Source organism: Colobus angolensis, unplaced genomic scaffold (genome assembly GCF_000951035.1).
Source record: "Colobus angolensis palliatus isolate OR3802 unplaced genomic scaffold, Cang.pa_1.0 Scaffold91, whole genome shotgun sequence".
Lineage (NCBI taxonomy): Eukaryota > Metazoa > Chordata > Mammalia > Primates > Cercopithecidae > Colobus > Colobus angolensis.
The window spans coordinates 3,451,292-3,475,300 of NW_012123043.1; the positions used below are offsets into that span (position 1 = coordinate 3,451,292).

At 37.0% G+C, this 24,009-nt stretch overlaps 1 protein-coding gene across 3 annotated transcripts in view; it reads left to right on the plus strand.

Moving 5' to 3' along the window:
- CAMSAP2 (calmodulin regulated spectrin-associated protein family, member 2) overlaps positions 1–24,009 on the plus strand; it is a 127,870-nt gene that overhangs the window by 65,855 nt on the left and 38,006 nt on the right. For all 3 annotated transcript variants that reach the window (XM_011931709.1, XM_011931710.1, XM_011931711.1), the window contains exons 3-4: positions 5,828–5,989; positions 13,955–14,038. In XM_011931709.1, coding sequence (XP_011787099.1) covers positions 5,828–5,989; positions 13,955–14,038 — 246 coding nt within the window. The remainder of the gene's footprint in view (positions 1–5,827; positions 5,990–13,954; positions 14,039–24,009) is intronic.

Sequence of the window (24,009 nt, forward strand, 5' to 3'; positions counted from 1 at the left end):
AAAAAAAAAAAAAAAATAGAATGTCGAATATTATCCCCCACTCTCTTCTGGCTTGTAGGGTTTCCACATAGAGATCTGCTGTTAACCTGATGGGCTTCCCTTTGTGGGTAACCCGACCTTTCTCTATGGCTGAGCTTAACATTTTTTCCTTCATTTCAACCTTGGTGAATCTGACAATTATGTGTCTTGGGGTTGCACTTCTCGAGGAGTATCTTTCATGTATTTCACTGTATTTCATGAATTTGAATGTTAGCCTGTCTTGCTAGGTTAGGGAAGTTCTCCTGGATAATATCCTGAAGAGTGTTTTCCAACTTGATTCCATTCTCCCCATCACTTTCAGATATACTGATCAAACGCAGTTTTGGTCTTTTCACATAGTCCTATATTTCTTGGAGACTTGCTTTGTTCCTTTTCATTGTTTTTTCTCTAATCTTGTCTTCACGCTTTATTAAGTTGATCTTCAATCTCTGATATCCTTTCTAAAATATCTGAATGTTATTAAGGCTTACACCATCTAAATTATATTTAGATAAGTTACCCATAAGCTAAAAGCTAAAGTCAGATGACAGTATCTAAGATGAAATCTTGAGTGTAGGTGGTATCTTTGTTTTTTTTTTTTTTATAATCTCTTTAACTCATCTTAGTACTTATTTATTTATTTGTTTGTTTGTTTGTTCTGGGAACCACAGTTGAGCTTTGAGAGGCAGGAGGACAGTGCTTGATGTGTTAGCAGCTAGTAACCCCTATTTTAACTGAGCTGAGGACAGTAGTAATACTGTGCTGGCAAGAGCAAGATTTTTATCTCTGCAGCTTTATAGTACAACTGTCTTGGTTTAAAACTGGATTTTAACTAAATTCTGTTTTAAACCAAGATAGTTCTATATAAGAATGTCTTTGGATTGGAAGCCTTGGTTTTAGTTTATTCTTGATTGTCAATATCAGAAGTTTAGAAATAGTAAAATTCAATGGCAAAGTAATAGTACATAATAACCAAAGATTTATTGTGAAATACTGGCGCCAACATGGAGGAATGGCAGGTATATGAGCTTTGACAATAGATAGGACCGGGGTTTTGAATCCTAGTTCTAACTCTTACTAACTCTGTGACCACATGTAGATACTCATCCTGAGATTTCCTCATTGATAAAATGACATATCACCTCAGTGGAGTTGCAAGCGGTATTTTGCTTTTATCTCCGTGTAAATTAAAGATAAATAAAACTTATGAAAAAGTGTTTCTATAAATAAATGCTATGTAAAATATTTTCTAAATTGGAATAACTTTGAAAAACTATAGAGTATAATATGAATATGCTGTAGGTACCATTTTAGCAGAATAACTAATACCTCATGTTTGTGATTGATTTAAGTATTTATTTCCTTTTAAATACCTGTGGGAGTACTTGGGCATAGTAGGCACTCTAGCCACTTTATTAGTCCAAGAACTAAGCTCATTGTAGGATTTTTTTTTTAAGTTCTGTGTCTAAATCTGATACAAGAATAGTAAAAGCCATGCAATAGCAGAACTTTTATCTTAATTTATAGGCTAAAAAACTTCTTATTACACTTAAAAGCTTTCCTTTCTTCAATAGATTTAACTGTCATTTCTAATATATAAATGTAATTTATTTTTGCTTAGACTCCACTGGTTGGAGATGATAAAAATATAACCCTTGTAACACAGATATAGAACCTAATGGTGGCCTTTGGATGATACTTCAGCTCTCACCCAGTAAAATCCCTGGGATTCCACATTCCCCAAATCCTTTTCTTTTCATTGAAATGCCAAGTAGCCCTCCTGTTTTTTCTTCCATAACCAGTCTTCCTACTGCTGCTCTAAGATGTCATGCAATGCTCTGCCACCTGGTGGTCGCAATGTACACTGTTGTTTCTGTTGCTGCCGCAATTGCCTCTTACTACAACACTGAGAGTCAAGCTGTAAAGGTTGGGATTAAGTCTGCAGGTGTGATGTTCAGTGATACGGGCTCTGGAGCCTAAGTTTGAATCCCTACTTCACTGCCTCCTTGCTGTGTAAGCTTGGACAGGTTATACAGTTTTCTTATCTGTAGGGTAATAGTGCTTACCTCACAGGGTTGTTTTATTCAATTAATACAAATGCTGAGAACACTGCATACTGAAAACAATACATGACAGAAAACAGTAAAATGCCGAAGACAGTATGTGAAACATAACAGTGTTAGCTATTGCTATTATTCTGATCGGAATGCTTTAGGTAAGCAATTAAATGTGTATATTTTATTTGGAGCTATCATAGCTCCAAACTGATTTTAACCTTGAGTTTATTTTTTAATGTTGATCTTTTCTAACTCCATTATGTATATACTTGGTTATACATAATTTTTAATTCTCACTATCTCATATTGTAAAGTTAAGTAAAAAAAAAAAAAAAATCACACTAAAATAAGAGTTCTTAAAGTGAGTGAATATCATATGGAAATAACCATAGCACAATAGTGGAAGTTTTAGAAATTTGTTTTTTTAATTTAGGAAGTTAATCAGTGAAATGAACTTTGTTCTGAAAATGTACCCCAATTTTCAAAGTAAACTATATATTTTATTTGTGTTTTTTACATACTGTAACAAGATAATTTCTAAGTTTTACTTTTATTCATTCATTTTATTTATTCATGTGTGTGTTTGTGGTATTCAAACATTATTATGGTATGATGTTCCGTTTTTCTTGTTTCTGTTCTATTTCCTTCCTTTTTCATATTTTTGTTTATATGTATGAAACAGTATTATGGTGTGATACTCTGTTTTTTTCCACTCAGTTTTATATTGTACACATTTCCCTTTTTGTTAAATAGTTTAATATATCATAAGTTACTCATTTTGGTTGGATATTGTTTTCTTTTTGTTGTATAATATTATAATGGTTATTTTTTATTTATACAGCTTTTTTCTCCTCTCTCACGTGTTTGTAGAACAACTGCCAAAAGGAATCTTAAGAGTACATGAATGATTTTGTGGCTCTTGAAATATTTTCCTACATTTTAATCCAAAAGTGCCATGCTTTTTAATGCTATTAAACACAAATTTACTTTCACCCATAAAACATTGTCTAGGAAAAAAGTGAAAAAGACAGGATCCCTACTCTCTAGGGCTAGAGTATAACAGAGAGGATACATACAGATGAATGACTAAAAAGGCTACAACATTCTGAGTGTGAAGGAAGAACTGGGATAGTTGGACAGTAGCAGTATGGAAAATACTTCTTAAAGGAGATTGAATATGAAAATATGGTTTTAATTTGAAATAATTATTAATGCTAATTTTTCTTTCTTGCATATTATGTTTGTCATTTCCGAAACACATTTTTTTGCTTTGCAACAAAGTGACTTAACTCCTGCCAACTGCATGATACGGTAGAAAGAGCATACAGGTTTGAATAAATTGCTTAATTGTCTAAACTTCAGTTTCTGCACATATTAAACATAAATGATACTTCCTTTAGAGAGTTTTGAGGATTATAGAAAGTGTATTTTATCTATTATCTCCAGGCTTATTTCAAAAAATGTTTGAAATGAAAGAATTAATATACTAATAAAGTATTTAGCACAGTATGTGGCACATAAGTTAGACTTAGTAAGTAGGAGCCACTATTGGTTTTATGATTGCCAATGTTAAGCATTCTGCTTCTTACAAAGCATCAGCTTTCCTATAGATACTGCTCAGTTTTCTAGAAGCTGAAACTGCCACCTTCTAAATGATCAGAATTCACTTCCTCAACCTCCAGAGTAAACCCAGCTCTTGAGTCTTTATAGTAACTAAAAAGCTAGCTTCTTTCCTTCGTTTCCTTTCTTCAGCCCCTGCTAACTGCCAGGTACCATTTTAGATGTAGGGAATAGGAAGATAACTGAGATAATGTCCTACACTGTCTACCTAGAGAAATAGAGTCAGAGGCAGGTGACTGTACACATGTCAGAGAAATCAGTGGTTCTCAACCCTGGCTGCTCATTAGCATCACCTGGGGAAGCTGTTTAAAAATACCAGTGCTGATGCCATACTTTAGATAATTTAGGAGTTAATGCAAGCAGAAACAGTATTCTGTAGGAATCTGTACTCATTGATAGGTTGAGCGAGTCATTTTGATTGGAAAGAGAACTGGAAAAATCTTCACATTTAGAGTAATATTCAAACCAACGACAAAACAGTCTATATTGTTAGGAGGACAACAAGCCAGGGCACAAAAACTTGAAAACTGATAGCAGATTGGAGAAGGAAATGGTAGATTATAAGGCTAGACTAACAAGTACAAACCAGCTAATAAGAAAGAAACTTTACCTCTGTTAAGGAGTTTAGACTTCATTATGTAGAAAATGAGGTAGACTTTATGAGAGAATGATACGATGCAATCTCTGATTTGGAAAAAACAGCTAGCCGCTAGTTCATAACATTGTCAAAAATAAATTCCAGATGGAATTAAAGTTATGGAAAAAATAGAGAATAGTATTTCTATATTTTGAGGTTGGAGAAGACCTTTATAAACATGTTATGAACTCCAAAGTCATAAAGGAGAACATTGAAATTAACAGATTTTACCAAGTAAATATTTAAAACTCTACAACAAAAGGTACCCTAAAGTTGAAAGTTTGGAGACAAACTAGGGGAAAGTATTTGCTACCTCAGTGACAGAAGGTTAAAGTACCTAATGTATACTGAGCTCTTACAAATCAATTAAGAATAGGCAAAAGATTGAACAGGTAGCTTTCCAAAGAAGAAATACAAGTGGTTGCTAAAGCACGTAAAAGGATGCTTATCTTCAGTAATAATCAGGATTGTAAAATCAAACAAGAGTGAGGTCTTTGAAACTTTCATGCTGATACAGAGTTTTAAAGTGAATAATATCTAATGCTGTCAAAAATGTGGAGAAACAGGCAGACTGATAACATTGTTGGTGGGAGATAAGTTGGTGTAACCTTTCTAGAGAGTATATTAGTGGTTATCTATCAAAACTTAAATTGTGGTTGCCCTTGGACCCAGTAGCCACAACTAAGAATTATCCCTGGAGAAATACAATGTTGTAACATTGTTTGTAATGCTAAACAGTGTAAATGTATACATATTTGATAGGCATTAAACTTTTTTGTAGGAATATATACCAGACTGAAGAAACTGGTGGAGGAGGGGCACTTGATATACTTCTGTAATGTTTGGGATTTTTTTTAGAACTTCCATATAACTCTATCTGTGTGTGTGTGTGTGTGTGTATGTGTGTCTGTCTGTCTGTCTATCCATCCATCCATCCCAAATCTTATCTATCTATGCCAAAGGCTAGAAGTCCTGTTCTGGATGAATTAGATGAGGAAGAAGTTGGAGGCAGGAAAACCAGTTAAAGAATTTTTTGCCTTGTTCAGGTATGAGAAATGTTTGGGTCTGAATTGGAACTGTGACAATCAGAATGAGGAAGAAGGAAGATCTGAAAGATAGAGAATCTATAAACTTGTACTATGTGGGTGGGAAGAATGAGGAAAGACCATCAAAGATGGTTCTGAAGTTGGTAAGTTATATTGCTGAGTAAGCAACTGTGACATTATTAAAAATAGGAAAAACAGGAAAAGAAGCATCTTTGGAGTAGAAGATAATGAGTATCTTAAATATAGATCCCCAATAAGTATTTGAACAATAAATTAATTTGGTTCAGTTAGTTCATCTTTAGCATGTATAATTTATGCTTTCTTATTAAGGCTGGTCTTCTGTAGTTATTCTTCTGCTTGTTAGGAGATGTCATTAACATTTCAAAATATATAAAAAGCAGTTTCTAAGTATAATTTTTAAATGGTTTGTTCTTGTTTTATATTTTCAGAGTGCACATTTGGCCATGATAGATACCCTCATGATGGCTTATACTGTAGAAATGGTCAGTATAGAAAAAGTAATTGCGTGTGCTCAGCAGTATTCAGCCTTTTTTCAAGCCACGGATCTGCCCTATGATATTGAGGATGCTGTCATGTACTGGATAAATAAGGTAGGATTATACTCACTTGAGTAAATTGCATCTCATAGCCAGAAAACGTGAAATTCTAAATTATACATTGCCACTTCATTACTCTTTTTGTTTCAAATCAGAGTGCAAACTTAAGTTGTAAAATATACTTAAATTTTTTTATTAAAAAAGCTTAAAATGATGAAAATAGATTTCTGTATACTCAGCAATATTTATAATTACTTTTTTTTTTTTTTGAGAAGTAGTCTCGCTCTCTCACCCAGGCTAGTGGCTCACTGCAACCTCTGCCTTTCAGGTTCTAGCAATTCTCATGCCTTGGCCTCCCAAGTAGCTGGGATTACAGGCATTTGCCACCACACCCGGCTAATTTTTGTATTTTTAGTGGAGACGGGGTTTACACTATGTTGGCCAGGCTGGTCTCGAACTCCTGGCCTCAAGTGATCTACCCACCTCAGCCTCCCAAAGTGCTGCGATTACAGGTGTGAGCCACCATGCCTGGCCAATATTTATAATCATTTTTAATGATTAATCTAGTTCATACCAGATTATGAAAAAATTCAGAACACTCCTAATAGTGAACTATACACAGTGGGTGTCAGTGAATATTTTTTGAATTCATTTCAAGAATGAAATAATTTTCTTACATTTCCGGTTAGAGGATTCTTAGGTTTGCTTGACCAAGTTGCACAAGATCGTATTGATTGTGGATTCCTTTTCTTGGAAATTTTTATGAAACCGTGATTTATGCTTTGAAGATGCTTAATTTGTCAGCTTATCACTCCCTTTGCCAATTTGAGTAGTTAATTTGTCTTGATCCACTTTCATTTACCACTGTCAGCCAAGAGAAAATTAAACCTTATCTGAAGACAAGCACTGGAAGTTATATTTCCAGGTATCTTTTCTTGAAAGCTGGCATGAAGCTTGCAATAAAAAGCTAAATGTAAAAAATACTATTACAGCTATCTTCATTATCCATAATATCAGTATCATTGTAGAAGGACTGCTTAATACTTTGCCTCTGGAGTTCCTTTATTTCTTCATCTTTAGTAATCTTTCACTCACTCCTCCTCAGCTGTAGAAAATCACAGTCACATTCTAGACCTATTCATCTTGAGAAACTGTGCAACCTTCACATCCCATTACAGACTTCCCATTCTTGAACAATTTCTCCTATCTTCCTAACTCACTTGCTTTAAATATTAATTTAAAAATGTTCAACCTCATTATGACTTATAAACCATTGAGCCTATTAATTTCTCACCATCTTGTTGGACTTCATATTTGTCCATCTTAAACTTAGATTTTTATAAGTACCCTCAGTTCTTATGTCTCCCCTTCCCTGCCTGTTACTCATTTGGTAACAGCTCAGATGGTTTAGCTCAGTTACGCATTTTATTTATAACCTGCACTTGCAGAGGCAAATATTGCCGGAGAAATTTACACAAGGAAGTTGGTTTCACTTTAAGTTCATAAGCACAAACTTCCACTGCCAATCCAACAAATGTGTCCCTAAGTTTGCTTTCCCATGCTTCGTGACAACTGTTACCCATTTTCCTCTGATTCTCGAACCTTCTGTAACCCTTTCCCTACTACTGTCAGCTAAATTTGCCTTATCTTTTCTTGAGACCAGAGATGGGAAGGCTTTAGATGGGAATTATCTTCCCTTTATACTAGCAAATCTGTAAACAGTTTTGGATCAGCACTCATTGCCTTTCTTTTGTCCTGCTGTTAGAATGAAGAATTTCCCCCTTCACATCAAATGTGAGTTCTCCACTACTTGCTCTAGAACTTTCTTCCCTTTTTCGTGGTCATTGGTCCTCTATTTCAGTTCTTATATTTTAATGTACATAAAAATCACCTGGTGTATTAGTCCATTTTCTTCTTATAACAGAATACCTGGGCCGGGCACAGTGGCTCACGCCTGTAATCCCAGCACTTTGGGTGGCCGAGGCAGATGGGAGGTCAGGAGTTCAAGACCAGCCTGGCCAATATGGCGAAACCCTGTCTCTACTAAAAATACAAAAATTAGCTGCACATGGTGGTGGATGCCTGTAATCCCAGCTACTTGGGAGGCTGAGGCAGGAGAATCACTTGAACCTGGGAGGCGGAGGTTGCAGTGAGCCGAGATCGTGCCAGTGCACTCCAGCCTGGGTGACAGTGAGATCCTCTCAAAAAAAAAAAATAATAATAATAACAATAACAGAATACCTGAAACTGGGTGATTTATAATGAAAAGGAATTTATTTCTTATAGCTATGGAGGCTAAGAAATCCCAGGTGAAGAGGCCACTAGTGAGAGCCTTCTTGCTAAGTGGGGGCTCTGCAGAGTCCTGAGGCAGCACAGGGAATCACATGTTTGAGCATGTTAGCTCAGCTCTGTCTTCCCTGTCTTATAAAGCTGCTAGCGATAGCCCGTTGATCCATTGATCTGTGAATTGGGTCAGCTCTCATAAGCCAGTCACCTCTTAAAGGTCCCACCTTTCAGTACTGCCACAGTGGAGATTAAGTTTCTACATGAATTTCAGAGAGGGGCAAATATTCAAACCATAAGAACCTGGGAACGTGTTAAAATGGCTGATTTGAATGGAGGTGTCTAGGGTGAAGCAGGAGAGTCTGCATTTCTAACAAGCTCCAGGTGATACTAATGCTGCTTGTCTGGGACCACACTGTTATTTGTTCACTCCCACATCGTCTGACTCTTGAAGCTCCCTATTGGATCATTCTCGTAAGAATACAGATTTGGGCCAGGTGTGGTGGCTCAAGCCTGTAATCCCAGCACTTTGGGAGGCCAGGGCAGGCGGATCAGCTGAGGTAGACAATTCAAGACTAGCCTGGCCAACATGGTGAAACCCCGTTCTACTGAAAATGTAGTAATTAGCTGGGTGTGGTGGTGGGTACCTGTAATCCCAGCTACTTGGGAGGCTAGGGCAGGAGAATTGCTTGAACCTGGGAGGCAGAGGTTGCTGTGGGCCGAGATGGTGCCATTGTACTTCAGCCTGGGTGACAGAGCGAGACTCCATCTCAAACCAAACAAACAAGCAAAAAAAGAATACAGACTTGGAGGCTGGGTGCAGCAACTCATGCCTCTAATCCCAGCACTTTGGGAGGCCGAGACGGGTGGATCATCTCAGGTCAGGAGTCCAAGACCAGCCTGACCAACATGGCGAAACTCTGTCTCTACTAAAAATACAGAAATTAGCTGGGCATGGTGATGCGCACCTGTAGTCCCAGCTACTCGGGAGGCTGAGACAGGAGAACTGCTTGAACCTGGGAGGTGGAAGTTGCAGTGACTTGAGATTGCACCACTGCACTCCAGCCTGGGCAACACAGCAAGACTCCATCTCAAAAAAAAAAAAACAAAACCAGACTTGCTCTAGTGTCTTCCATCCTAAGAAACAAAACTTCCCCATCCAAATACAAGCCTATTTCTCCATACAACAGAATCTCTCAAGAGTTGTTTGCTGTTTCTTTAGCCTGCTTTTATCTCTCTCCCATACCATTCCTACCCTGAAATTGTTCCTGAGTTGGTCAAAAAGGCAAATCTAATCAATAATTTTCTGTCCTTAATTTAAACTCAATTTTTACTTCTAAAGCTTGAACCACCTTTTTGAAGTTTCAGTGGAAAACCCAAGGTGTTTACCAAGCCCTCCTCTACTTGGTAGGATTTGAACACCAAACTCTGCCTCCCCTGTGGCGGCAATTTCTTTGGCTTCTCAGCAGTTGTCTTCTCCCTGCATTTCTTAAAATCTTTCCTACACATGCCCAGTCTAGGGCTCAGCCAAGAGTTGAGGGAAATTTATATGCAGATTTTAGGCCTCACCCATTACCCTTCCTACAATATTCCTCCTCAATATCCAGCTACTCTAGCAGTGCCAGATTTCTCCCTTGATTCCTCCTGCCAACTAGACTACCGTTTTCTCCTTGAGTTATGGTCACAGTGTACTGTTGAATTGAGGGTAAGGCCATATAAACATGGATTTCACTCAGTGTGTTTCTTTCTTTTTCAAAGTTGAATTCTTTCTTGCTTCTACTTGCTCTTGGTTGCTCACCAGTACCTCCAACAGGTGCTTTATATATTTTGTCCAGAGTTTATAATCGCTCTCTGCAGGGCTTAGTGTGATGCATGCTATTCTACTATTACCAGAACCAGAATTCTAAAAGTATCTTTTTATAATACAGCTTGGATCAGGCCATTCTTTTGCTCAAAACTCTTCAGTGACTTCACTTTACCCTTGAAATAAAATGTAAAATTTATCATGGCCTGCAAGGTACCACCTAATCTGACCCTGTGTACTCCATGCTAGGCTCATGGCCACTGTTCCCCTTTCTCACTTACTTGACTTCATTCCTGCTATATGCCCTTTCTCACCTCTGAACCATTGAACCTTGTGTTTCCTATTCCTGGGCAGCTCAGCTCCCAGCTTTCTGCATGGCTTAGTGCTTCTGCTCTCCATCGGCTTGGATAGCACTTTTTCCTGACAACCTTATCTAAATGTAGTGCCTCTATCAACCCTTGTTTTCTATACTCTAACACTCTACCTTTTTTCTTTCATAGCACTTTTCAGACTAATTACTTTTTTAATCATTTAATTTTTTAAAATCCGTCTTCCTAACTAGAATAGTCTATGTGAGGACAGGTACAATGAACTTTTTATTTCTAGTGCCTACGATGACCTTCTTTCTTCTTTTCAGTTTTAGTGTCTAGACTAGCACAGTGTTTGACAAAGAGATTATATTTAATAAACACTAAATTAATAAAGAGAAGAGATAGCTAAAGCCTTTGAACTAAGCTGGGCACTTTAGAACTTTGGAAATCTACACAAAATTAAGGAAATCACTTACCTAGGAATGTTCATCCCCTTTATGCAGTCATATCCACCTTATTCCATTTTCAAATTCAGTTTAAAACAATTTGATTCAACCTGAACTGCAGTGTATTTTTTCCCTTGATCCATTCTACTAGCCCCAGCATTATTTTTTATTCTCGCATTATGACTTCACCCTTACCTCTCAGATTTAGTATATGTTTTCTCCTTCTGGCTCTTGTTTTGGCTCATCCTAACCCAGTTGCCTTTTTTCCTGGATAATGCATCCACAAGTATAAAAAAACCTACCAGAGAAAAATGGCAATAACATGGCTAAAATAATTATCAACATAGTGGCTAAAATGAATTTAAACTTAAAAACAATAAAGCAGTATCACAGAAGACAAGATTATATTGGATGATTGAATCATGCAGAGGTACACAAAAATCATGAATATATTTAACCTTATATTATTTGGCTCTACCTCTGTTTCAAATCTCATTTTGTGACTTCTTTGGGTTCACTATGTCATTCTGTTACTTAAACACGCAAGCTTTTTTCCTACCACAGGGCTTTTGCTTATGTTTTTCATTCTCTCTCTGGAATGCTGTTTTCTCTACTTTTTCCATAGCCAACTTGTTCTCTTTAAGATCTCAGCTTAAAGTTACTTCTTAAAGAAATTGTCTTAGTCTGTTTGGGTTGCTATAACAAAATGCCTTAGTCTGGGTAATTTATAAACAACAGAAATCCATTGCTCGTAGTTCTGAAAGCTGGGAATTCCCAGATCAAGGTGCCAGCAGATTCAGTTTTTGGTGAGGACTTGCTCTCTGCTTCAGAATGCCTGCTTCTTGTTGTGTCCTCACATGGCCAAAAGGCCACTGTGCTCCTTCGACCCCCTTTATAAAGGAACCAACCCCATCCATACACAAGGGCAGAGTCTCATGACTTAATCATGCCCCAAAAGGCTCTACCTCTTAATATTAACACATTGGGGATTAAGTTTCAAATATGAACTCTGGGGGGCAAACATTTAGACCAAAGCAAAGGCCTTGTCTGATATAACCATCTTTTCTAAAACAGGTCTTCCTGCTGTCATTATTTTCTACTCACATTTTAATTTATTTATAGCATTTACAAATGTTTTTCCTATCCCCCCTGCTTCATGAGGACAGGAATCATTTTGGCTTTGTACTCCATTGTATACCTAGCCTCTTAATACAGTATCTGGCACATCACTGACATTCAGTAGGTATCTGTTGAATGTGCAAATAAATGAGTGAATGGTGGTTTAAAATGTTAATTTGTGACCACTTTGCTTTTTGGATGGAATCAGATAAAAAACCTCTTTAAAAATGAAGATATTTCCTCAATAGGGAAAAAAATAAAAACAAGGATATTTCCAAACTGGCAGATCAATTACGACTACCTGACAATGAATTAGAAAGTGTTTGTTTTTTAACTTAAAGGGAATGAGGCTGGGTGTGGTGGCTCATGCCTGTAATCCCACCACTTTGGGAGGCTGAGGCAGGTGGATCGCAAGAGTTTAAGACCAATCTGGGGAACAAGGTGAAATCCTGTCTCTACCAAAAACAAAACAAAACAAAAAACAAAAATTAGCCAAGCATGGTGGTGCATGCCTGTGGTCCCAGCTATTCGAGAGGCCGAGACAGGAGGATTGCTTGAGCCCAGGAGGCAAAGGTTGTAGGAAGCCAAGATCATGCCACTGTACTCCAGCCTGGCTGACAGATTGAGACTGTCTCTCCAAAAAAAAAGTTGGGAGTGGAGGGTGTGGGGAATGAAAATACTACAAAACAAATCAATAGAAAACATTATAAACTTTACCAGGATTTGGTCCCGTTTTCCTCCCCTCCCCCAATTGGTAAAGAGACCAAAATGCTTAAAGATACATGGGTGTTATAAAACTGCTTTGTAACACTGTATATTACCATGATGGAAAATATGGGGCTGGGCACGGTGGCTCACGCCTGTAATCCCAGCATTTTGGGAGGCCGAGGCAGGCAGATCACCTGAGGTCAGGAGTTCGAGACCAGCCTGGTCAACATTGTGAAACCCCATCTCTACTAAAAATATTTTAAAAATTAGCTGAGTGTGACAGTGGGCGCCTGTAATCCCAGTTACTTGGGAGGTTGAGGCAAGAGAATTGCTTGAACCCAGGAGATGGAGGTTGCAGTGAACTGACACGGTGCCACTGCACTCCAGCCTGGGCGACAGAGTGAGACTCCGTCTCAAAAAAAAAAAAAAAAAGAAGAAGAAAATATGAATGATTTTGTTAACATGTCAGACTAAAACTACAACTCTTCCTGTTAGGAACACCTAAACATGCTTGATAAATATAATTAGAAAAGTTTGTACTGCAGAGTTGAGTTTAAAGGAAGAAAAGGGAATTCTCAGGTGCCAGAAACAAAGTGGGGACTGAAAGTTTTGGTGGCTAATGGCATTAATATTTTCTACAGTGCCATAATTAATAAATTTGAACTTTTATTGATTGTTACTAGAGTGACCTTAAAATCATTAACTCAAAATCCAAAATAAAGTCTTCTCAAGATATAATTTATGCACCATGTAGACTTTTTTTTTTTTTAACTGTTTTTGGATTATGGACTGCGTGAATAATCTGATGAGAGAGAAATTAAGCTCTCTCCCCAAAAAGTTTTCATGTGCAAAAATTTTGCATGTGTTTTAACTGTGGCATTATGACTACCCTAAACTCCCCCATGATCATGGACATGTCAGAAATCACACCTTAAGAACTTGATTGACAGTGTTATTTATTGATAATAACAACATTAACTTTAGGGAAAATAACTTTCATTTGCTAGTTCTAAAATCGATTGTAAAATTTTTACTTGATGTTATTTTGCTTCCTAAGCATTAAAACTGATATTACCGAGTACTTTTTTTCCCTAGCACCCCAACCAGTTTCTGACATGTAGTATCTGCTCAGCAACTATTTGATAAATTAATGAATTCTAGATTATCAAATAAATACCCATAAACAATTTTTTTCTGGTTGTGAAGCTGCAATTTTCTTTATTTGAGTGAGACTGATATTTGACATCAGGGCTCTGACTATAGGCATCTTAATGTGTGTTATTTTATTGTTATATTTGAAATAAATTTAAAAAAATACAAGTTCAAACTGATATTTTTATATTTTAAGGTAAATGAACATTTGAAAGACATAATGGAACAAGAACAAAAACTGAAAGAACATCACACAGTTGAAGCTCCAGGAGGTCAAAAGGTATATATTTCAAACACAAAAAGTGCCTTTATGAGACTGTATATATGTTCACATATTTGTATTATTTTGGGAAATGTTAATAGTTGTGTTTATTAAATTATTTTTTAGTGGTGTTAACTGTACCCTAGAAAGCCATGCTGTAAACACTAAGTAAAGAGAAGTACAAAGTGAAGGTTAATTGGATGATGGTATTTGTAAAAAAATGTATTAATGACTAGAACTCAGTTCTGAAGTTCTTTTGTCAAAAATAGCAGTTTGCCTTTCTTTGGTAAAATGTATAAAACAACAAGAAAACAATTTTAAATGTTCAGCCTTTATAATACTTGCAGCAAGACCAACATTTGCCAACATTTAAAACAATATTCCCAGAATTTCACTGGGCGTGATGGCTCACCTATAATACCAGCACTTTGGGAGGCCGAGGCAGGCGGATCATGAGGTCAGGAGTTCGAAACCAGCCTGACCAACATGATGAACCCTGTCTCTACTAAAAATACAAAAATTAGCTGGGCATGGTGGCGTACACCGGTAATCTCAGCCACTCAGGAGGCTGAGGCAGGAGAATCGCTTAAACCCGGGAGGCGGAGTTTGCAGTGAGCCGAGATCACGCCACTGCACTCCAACCTGGGCAACAGAGCAAGACTCCATTTCAAAATATATATATATATATTCAAAATGTACAGTATGGTTATTCTGTGAAGAAAGAGGAAACATTAACATGGATTTATTCTTTTAAAACTCTCAGACTTTTAGAAGTTTTCTCCTCTGATTTAGTTGTGTGTTTGTCATATGCTAAGACCACAAGTATATTTTCTGTGATATGGTATATCTTATGTCTTTTAAAATGTATTGTAATTGGAACCTTTTAAACATGTTGTGTAGTATTAGAATTGAGGTATAATAAATTGTAATAATTCAGAAACCTTATTCTCCATTTGGATTACAGTTTCTTCATTATTACACAGTACTTCTATTATTTTGAGCTTATTCTTATTCCATTAGTCACTGATCTCTCCGTAAAAAGAGAAAGAAAAAAGGAAGGAAAAGGGAAGCTATTCTGTCTCTTATCAACTTCAATAGAAAAATCTTGGGGAGGACCATGTACAATTTTGTCTGATTTTGATGTTTTGGGATCACAATGCTTTCCCCCATCTGGTTTACTGACTGACTCCTGAAAATACGATTTGTGCTTAATCCTTCATCCTAACTCTGTTGAGGTCCTTTCCCCTAAAGGTAGATTGGAAAGGAATTCTTCTTTTTTCCCATCACCCCAGATTATGTTTCATTTCCCTGCTGCCAGCCAATTTCTGTCCTTGCCTCTTCCCTGTTACGTCCCACAGTCTTTTCTTGTCAGCTTCCTTCCCTTTCTCTTTTTCTTATCATAGGAGCTGAAACTTCTGCCTTGCAGATACATATAATCCTGCCCCTCAATTTTGCTCCTGGCTTTTATCAGTAATAAGGTTGAGGTGGCATCATTCTAAGTTATAACACTAATGAAATTTGTCTATAGAAATCTTCTGTATTATATATAATGGTTAAATTCTGTAGTATTGCATATACATCTTGAACCAAATGTGGATTTTATATGATGGCAGAGGGCCCAGTAAACATTTTTTTGATGAAAAAAAAAATGCCATTTGTATTTCAAATAACCAAGTAAAGTGATCTTGGAGAAAAACTGTTTGGAATCTAGACACTATTGTATTACATGGCTTTTACTTTTTCACAGCACTCCATGCAGTTGCACATATTAACTGTAGAACTAGTATCTGTTGAATGAGTGACTGAGTGAATAAAGAAATGATTGTGCAATTAATTTTTAAATATTTGATATCATAGTATACATTTTTAGTTTAGCACATACATAGCATTTACCCCTTCATTTTCAAATGAATTTTATCCTTTTTCTCCCATTGTTTTTGAAAATTGAATCTTTGTGAAAATAAGGGTTAATTTAACATATCTTACTGTAGGTTCAGGTGTTGTCATTATGAAGAAACACACTATCACAGAATAAACTAGGGAAAGGAATCTTGCTCTGTTACCTAACAATGGAGTTTTTGGCATTTGAACTATGTACTTGGTTTGGCTGGAAATATTATCATTCCAATCTTGGTTTTTAACTCTGTAAAAGCAAAATTCATGCTCCTTTTCTTCTTTTACAAATGAGAGAGAAGATGACTTGCTCTTTCTTATTACTATACATTTGGTAAGAAGTTGCCACTCTTTCCATCCACTTCAGTCAGCTTTTCTAGTGATGCGTACACAGGAGCCTAGCCCTGTTGCCTATTGCTTGTCCAGCTATAGACAAAGCCCATGGTATTGGATAATAACATATTTTACCTTTTGTCCTTGCCCAACTACTCTTAAGTCAGATGTCCAGTAGAATTTGTTTTATGAAATATCTTTTTATAATCATATTCTTGGTAAAATATATGCACATGTTGAAGGATACTTGTACTATAAATTATGAGGGTTGGACTGAAATGAAAGATGTCAAAGGTATTTCTTTAGGATATTAGATCCTCCAATGATGTATTTCAGATCATTGGATTGGGTGGTATCCTAAGAGAAAGGCATTTTAAATAGTGTCATGTCCTAGGAAAATGTTTTGTTTAAACAGTTTACTAAAGTTATTTTCTCTTTTTTTCCCAAGTTGCTCATTTTGCTTCTAATACTTCTTTTGACTGTAAAATAGTGTGCCCAATTAAATTTGAATGCCAGAGAAACAACAAATAACTTTTTAAAATAAGTTGCACAGGTGTCTTGTATTGTGTGAGCATCTTGTGTATATTTGCTAAATTTGGAAGCCGTACTTGAATGATTTCTGAAGTTTATAGCCAAGATGACATTAAGTGCAACATTGATTCTCTTGAAGAGTTTGTATAAAGTACTATGGTAAAATGAGTATTGCACATAAAGTCAGGCTAGTTCTGCTGCTAAATAGCTTCATGACGTTTACAAAGGCACTTGACCTCTCTGGGCCTTATTTTGTTTTGTTTTGTTTTTTGTTTTTTGTTTTTTTTAATCTGTAAAAAGTAAAAGGTTGGATTAATCGGTTTCTAAATTCTGTAATTAAAAAGATACTCAGTTTTTCCCTTCTCAATATGTTAGTAAACATAAGAGAAAAAAACAAAAGGTTGGTGAAAATAGTAAATAGTTATCATAGACTTTTCTATATGTATATTACTAGTAGATTTGTGCTAACTGTATGCATGAAATATCTAGAAATACCTTCTAGAAGATGTGGGACTTTAACAGGGCCTTAGTAGATTTCATGATACTAGGTCATAGGGAACAATTTAAGTAGAGACACTAAGTTGCAAGTGAAGGCACTTGTGGGAATTACTGAGTGGATGAATTTGGCAGAATCAGTTTTGAAAGAACTATGAATTCATGCGTTTGTATTCTAATACTAACTATATAGAGGATGAAGTTTAATGTTTCTCAATTTTTTTTTTTTTTTTTTGGAGATAGAGTCTTGCTCCGTCACTCAGGCTGGAAGGCAGAGGCATGATCTCAGCTCACTGCAACCTCAGCCTCCTGGGTTCAAGCAATTCTCGTGCTTCAGCCTCCCCCAGTAGCTGGGATTACAGGCGTGCACCACCACGCCCAGCTAATTTTTGTGTGTGTATTTTTAGCGGAGATGGCATTCGCCATGTTGGCCAGGCTGGTCTTGAACTCCCAACTTGAGGTGATTGCCCGCTTTGGCTTCCCAAAGTGCTGGGATTATAGGTATGAGACACCACCGCAGCCAATGTTTCTCAAAGTATTAAAGATACATGTTTACTCAGTGTGGCATTTGCTACTTTTTAAAAAGAAATATTTGTGAGGTATTTTACAAGGGAGTAGGAAGTAGATGAAGGAATTACCTTTGGAGAAAAGACATGCGCAGAACTCTTAATTGCTTTTCACTTTAAGGAGTATCTCAATATAGACTACACTTTCCCCCTGTGAGAGAGTAGGTAAATGCTTATACCTCTTTGCCTGATTACTTCAGCCCTTATGAATTTCTCCCTTGACTAAAATTCCTTAACAGTTAAAAACTATAACCCACTTTTTTCTCCCTCAAATGCTGTTTCTTCAAATAGTACTATTTGAGAGAAGGGCTCTGAAGTAAAATACATTTGGGAAATGCTGCCTAGTCTGTGCCGCTTTAAGAATGTTGCAATCCATTGTAGTACATTAAAGGCCCAAAGAGACTGTCTAGCCATTTTCCAAACATTTTTTATCTTTGAACTATTTTATGAATGACTTTTACTAGCCTCCCATAGAATTAGTGTTCTTCAGTGCACAATGTAGAAAATGATAATTTGTAACCTATAACTCTGCACTTAAGTTGTCTATTTAATATGTATATGAATATATAAAACATTTAATGTTCAAATACAGCACATCATTCTCAAATACATCATTTCATTTGACTCTTAGATTTACCTTGATTTCTTTTATACCATTATTTTAGTTAAGAAACTGTGAAGACATGGCCTGCCTAAATTAGATAATTTTTGTTTTGAATTCTACCTTTAAGATTCTGTTCTATAATTATAAATCTATCCATATGTAGGCTTCTTCTTTTTTTTTTTTTCCTTTTTGGAGACAGGGTCTCACTCTATTGCCCAGTCTGGAATAAAGTAGCGAGATCATGGCTCACTGTAGCCTCGATCTCCTGGGCTCAAGCAATCATCCCACCTCAGCCTCCTAACTACTTGGGACTACAGACATGTGCCACCATGCCCATGTAATTTTTTTACTTTTTGTAGAGTCAAGGTCTCACCATGTTGCCCAGGCTGGTCTCAAGCTCCTGAGCTCAAGCAATCCACCTGCCTTGGCCTCCTAAAGTGCTGGCATTACAGGCACTTTGCCTGGCCAATGTGTAGGTTTCTGTGGTCAGTGCTAAATCATTTCTTATTCTTTTTTTTTTTTTTAATGTTTTTTATATTAATAGGGATGGGGTTTCGCCATGTTGGCCAGGCTGGTCTCAAACCCCTGGCCTCCAGCGATCCACCCACCTTGGCCTCCCGAAGTGCTGGGTTTACAGGTGTAAGCTGCCACACCTGGCCGTTTCTTTTTTTTAAATCTCTAATATCAACATACCATTTCTCTTTCATAATAGTTTACTTGCCCTTACAGGAACCACAACAACCTTGAGTATGTCCCTGTTCTATTATTAACTCATTTAGTGTAGTTAAGAGAACTTGGCATTTTAAACATTTTTTTGAATTCAGAGATAGTACCATGGTTTTAATCTTTACCTAAGAGTATGATAACCATTAGATTTCTCTTAACAGTTTTATAAATTAATAGTCTTGTGCATTTGGACACAAGACCCTATAAAGACTTGGATTGGTATAGATCTAATATAACTTTTAAAGAACTTTTATTTTATTTTGAAATAATTTCACCCTTACAAAAAGTTGCAGGAATAATAAAAAGAATTCTCTCAAACTCTATGTTGTTCAGAGTCATCAGTTTTTCAACAGTTTGCCACATTTCCTTTATCATTCTGTCTCCCTCTCTCTCGGTGTACACACACAGACACACACACACACAAATTGTTCTACCACATTTGAAAGAAGGTTGCATATATCATGTCCCTTTACCCCTTAATATTTCAATGTCTGTTTCCTAAGAACAAGGCAATTCATTTCCATAACGACAGTACAGGTAATTTAATGTCAGTATAATACTTTATCATTTATGTTCCCATTTTATCATTAGTTTATTTCGTTGTCATATCCCTAGTCTTCTTTAAACTGAAGCAGTTCTTTAGCTTTTCTTTTCTTCGTGGCCTTGATATTTTTGAAGAATCAGGCCATTTTAATAGAACATTTCTCAATTTGGCTTTTTCTAATATTTCCTCATTATTAGATGAAGGTTATGCTTTTCAGGCTGGAATACTATGTAAATTGTGTCCTTATCACAATGTAATATCCAGAGGCACATGATATCCATTTACCCCTGCTAGATAATGTTCATTTTGATCAGTTGGTTAAGATATTTTCTGGTTTCTTGACTGCAGGGTTACAGTAGTCCTCTTTTATCCTCAGAGGATATGTTCCAAGACCCCCAGTGCATACCTGAAACCTCGGATAGTACTGAACTCTATCTACACTATGTTTTTTCTTATACAGTAATGGGCAGGTAGCATATACAGCATGGAATGCTGGACAGAGGTATGATTCCTTTCCCAGACTGGATGGAATAGGACAGCATGTGGTTTCATCACACTACTCAGAACAACACGCAATTTAAAACTTATGAGTTGTTTATTTCTGGAATTTTTCATTCATATTTTCAGACAGTGACTGTGAATAACTGCAGATAGCAACACTATGGGCAAGGGGGGACAGCTATATTACATTTCCTTTTGTAATAGGTAATTTGAGAGGAGTTACTCTACCGCAGGAAATAGCCTGTCTTTCTTGAAAGTTTCCCCTCATCCAAGATTTAGCATTCATTGAATATATCTACCTGAATTAATTTTACTATGATGGTGACAAATTTGTAATTTTCTAACCCCTTCATTTATTCCATATTTATTACTTAGCATTCTGTTATAAGCAAGTTTATCCTCTTCCACCCATCTACCTGTCTATATAGCATTTCTCTACTATCTGAATGAGCTAATGGATATATAATGGGTTATAATCAGTTTTTGTCCATATGTATTTACTTTTAAAATTATTACCGAATTATTTTAGATTTACAGGAAAGTTTCAAAGATAGTACAGTTTCACCCAGTTTTCTCTAATGTTAACATCTTACATAATTGGAGCCCATTTGTGAACAGTAAGAAAGTAACATTGGTACGTTATTATTGAGTACACTACAGACTTTAAATTATTTAGATTCTGCTAGTTTTCCACTGATGTCCTTTTTAAATATTTGTCAGGCGTTTTGTAGTGTTCTTCAATTTGGGTTTGTCTGATGTTTCTCATGGTGAGGCTGGAGTTACAAGTTTTTTGAGAAGACTACCAGAGAGGTCATGTATCATATCATATATTGTGTCATGGGGTACATGATAAGAACATGATTTATCACTGGTGATATTAACTGTGATCCCTTGTTTAAGGTAGTGTTTGTCAGGTTTCTCCATTATAAATTTACTGGTTTTCCCTTCTTATTTTTGGAAGTGGGCCACCAACTGCATCCTGCACTCTAAAGGAGGGAAATTAAGCTCACTCCCTGAAAGGGAGAATGCCTGCATATACTATTGGGGATTCTTCTGTAAGGAAGATTTGTGTCTGCTTCCCCATTTTTTTTTTAAATTTTTATTTATTTATTTTTTTTGAGACAGAGTCTTGCTCTTGTCGCCCGGGCTGGAGTTCCGTAGCGCGATCTCAGCTCACTGCAAACTCCGCCTCCCGAGTTCACACCATTCTCCTTCCTCAGCCTCCCGAGTAGCTGGGACTAAGGTGCCCACCACCTCTCCCGGCTAGTTTTTTGTATATTTAGTAGAGATGGGGTTTCACCGTGTTAGCCAGGATGGTCTCGATCTCCTGACCTCGTGATCCACCCGCCTCGGCCTCCCAAAGTGCTGGGATTACAGGCATGAGCCACCGCGCCCGGCCCATTTATTTTTTATATTCAATCATTTATTTATATCAGTATGGACTCAGGTATACTTATTAATATTTTATACTTTGGGTTATAATCTAATACTGCATTATTTTGTTGCTCACAATTTTACAGCATCAGCCATTGAGAGCTTTTTGGGGTTGGCCTTGGTATCTCTTGGATATGCCCCAAGCCTTTTGTTTTTTGAGCACTTCCTTACTTTCTGGCACTACAGGATGCTCCAGGCTCATCTCGTTTGTTCCTTGACCTAAAATTAGCTATTTCTTTATTTTGATGCTAAAGTGGTCTCAGATTTGGCCAACGGGAGTCCCTTCAGACTGACTCCTGTGCTTTTGATATGCCCCCATTCATCTGTCTCTCTCTTTTCTTTTTTTTTTCTTTTTGCCCCTCCTTACTTAATTTCTGGCTCAACAAGATGTTTCAGATTCATTTTGTAGTTTACTTGCCATAATCCTGAAATCAGCCATTTCTTCAATAAGTCTTAATTCTTTTTTATGGAAAACAGTATTTAGCAACTGTAAAATCTGGGCACTAAGTGGCTAATTGCTACATGAATATCATTACTTCTAGGCCCTATTTCAGTAGATAGACTTCAGAAATAAAATTTTAAAAATACACAAACATGAGTTCATATATAAACCTCCAATTCCAATCAAACTCCACAGAGTTCTTCCTGGCTTCCCCTATTCCACACGGGACTTCCCCTTCCACAGTGAGAACTCAGGCTCCCAAGAGCATTAATTAGTACTTATTTGCTCAATCCTACAATACATATACAGTAGTTTCAGAATTGTTGTACCAATATGAAACATAAACCTACTGGCCGGGTGTGGTGGCTCATGCCTATAATCCCAGCACTTTGGGAGGCCGAGGTAGGTGGATCACTTAAGGTCAGAAGTTCGAGACCAGTCTGGCCAACATGGTGAATCCCATCTCTACCAAAAATACAAAAATTAGCCAGGTCTGTTGGCATGCGCCCATAATCCCAGCTACTTGGGAGGCTGAGGCAGGAGAATTGCTTGAGCCTGGGAGGCGGAGTTTGCAGTGAGCCGAGATCGTGCCAGTGTACTCCAGCCTAGGTGACAGAGTGAGACTGTCTCAAAAAAAAATTTTTTTTTTAAATTTTAAATTTAAGAAAAAATTTTTTAAAAGTATAAGATTTGTTTGCAATTTTTTTTTTTAGGCTAATAGTATATAGTCAAACTACTGTGTTCTTAAGTGGTTTCCCTCTGCCCCCACCTTCATTGTGGTTATATTATTCCTTTGAAATACATTTGTGTTAACTGGTTTCTGTAATTCATTCCATTTTAGTGATCTTTTTTGACACCATCCTTGTTAATTTTTGTTTTTTGACTATGTAGAACATTGACATCATTCCAAAAATCAGAACTATATAAATGATATACTCAGAGAAGTATTACTCGCTCCCCTATCTCTTCTACCCCTTACTTATTCCACATGTACTCCCCACCAGCCCTTCTAAATGGACCAAGCACATATGTGCATGTTTGTTTCTCCTCCTTTCTAACACAAAACATAACTTATTCTTTTGCAGTTTGCTCTTTTCAGTAACCCTAGAGATCTTTTCTTTTCTTTCTTCTTCTTCTTTTTTTTTTTGACGGAGTCTCGCTCTGTCACCCAGGCTGGAGTGCAGTGGCACAATCTTGGCTCACTGCAACCTCTGCCTCCCAGGTTCAAGCCATTCTTCTGCCTCAGCTTCTGGAGTAACTGGGACTACAAGTGAGCGCCACCATACTTGGCTAATCTTTGTATTTTTTTTAGTAGAGACGGGGTTTCACCATATTGGCCAGGCTGGTCTCGATCTCCTGACCACATGATCTACCCGCCTTGGCCTCCCAAAGTGCTGGGATTACAGATGTGAGTTACCGTACCCAGCCTGTCATTATTTCTTAAAGCAGCATAGTGCTCCCTTGTGAATATGTGCCATAGTTTCTTCAACTACATACCTATGTGTAGGCATTTAAGTAGTTTCCAGTGTCTTGCTATTGCAGATTGTGCTGCACAGAATAATGTTATATGTGGCCTTTTGTATTTTGGATATGTATTTTCAAGGTACATTTCCTAGAAGTTGGACTGCTAGATTGAGGGGTAAATGTATACTGTATGTAGCTTTGTTAAATATTGACAAAATCCCCTCCAAAAGAGTTTGTACCATTTTATATTCCATCAGCTATTCTACACAACTTTTGGATCTACAACAGCTAAGAGATTAAGTCTAATGGTTGGGTGTGGTGGCTCACACTTGATCTCCCAGCACTTTGGGAGGCCTAGGTGGGAGGTTCACTTGAGGTCAGGAGTTCAAGACCAGCCTGGCCAACATGGTGAAACCCCGTCTCTACCAAAAAATACAAAAATTAGCCAGATCGGAA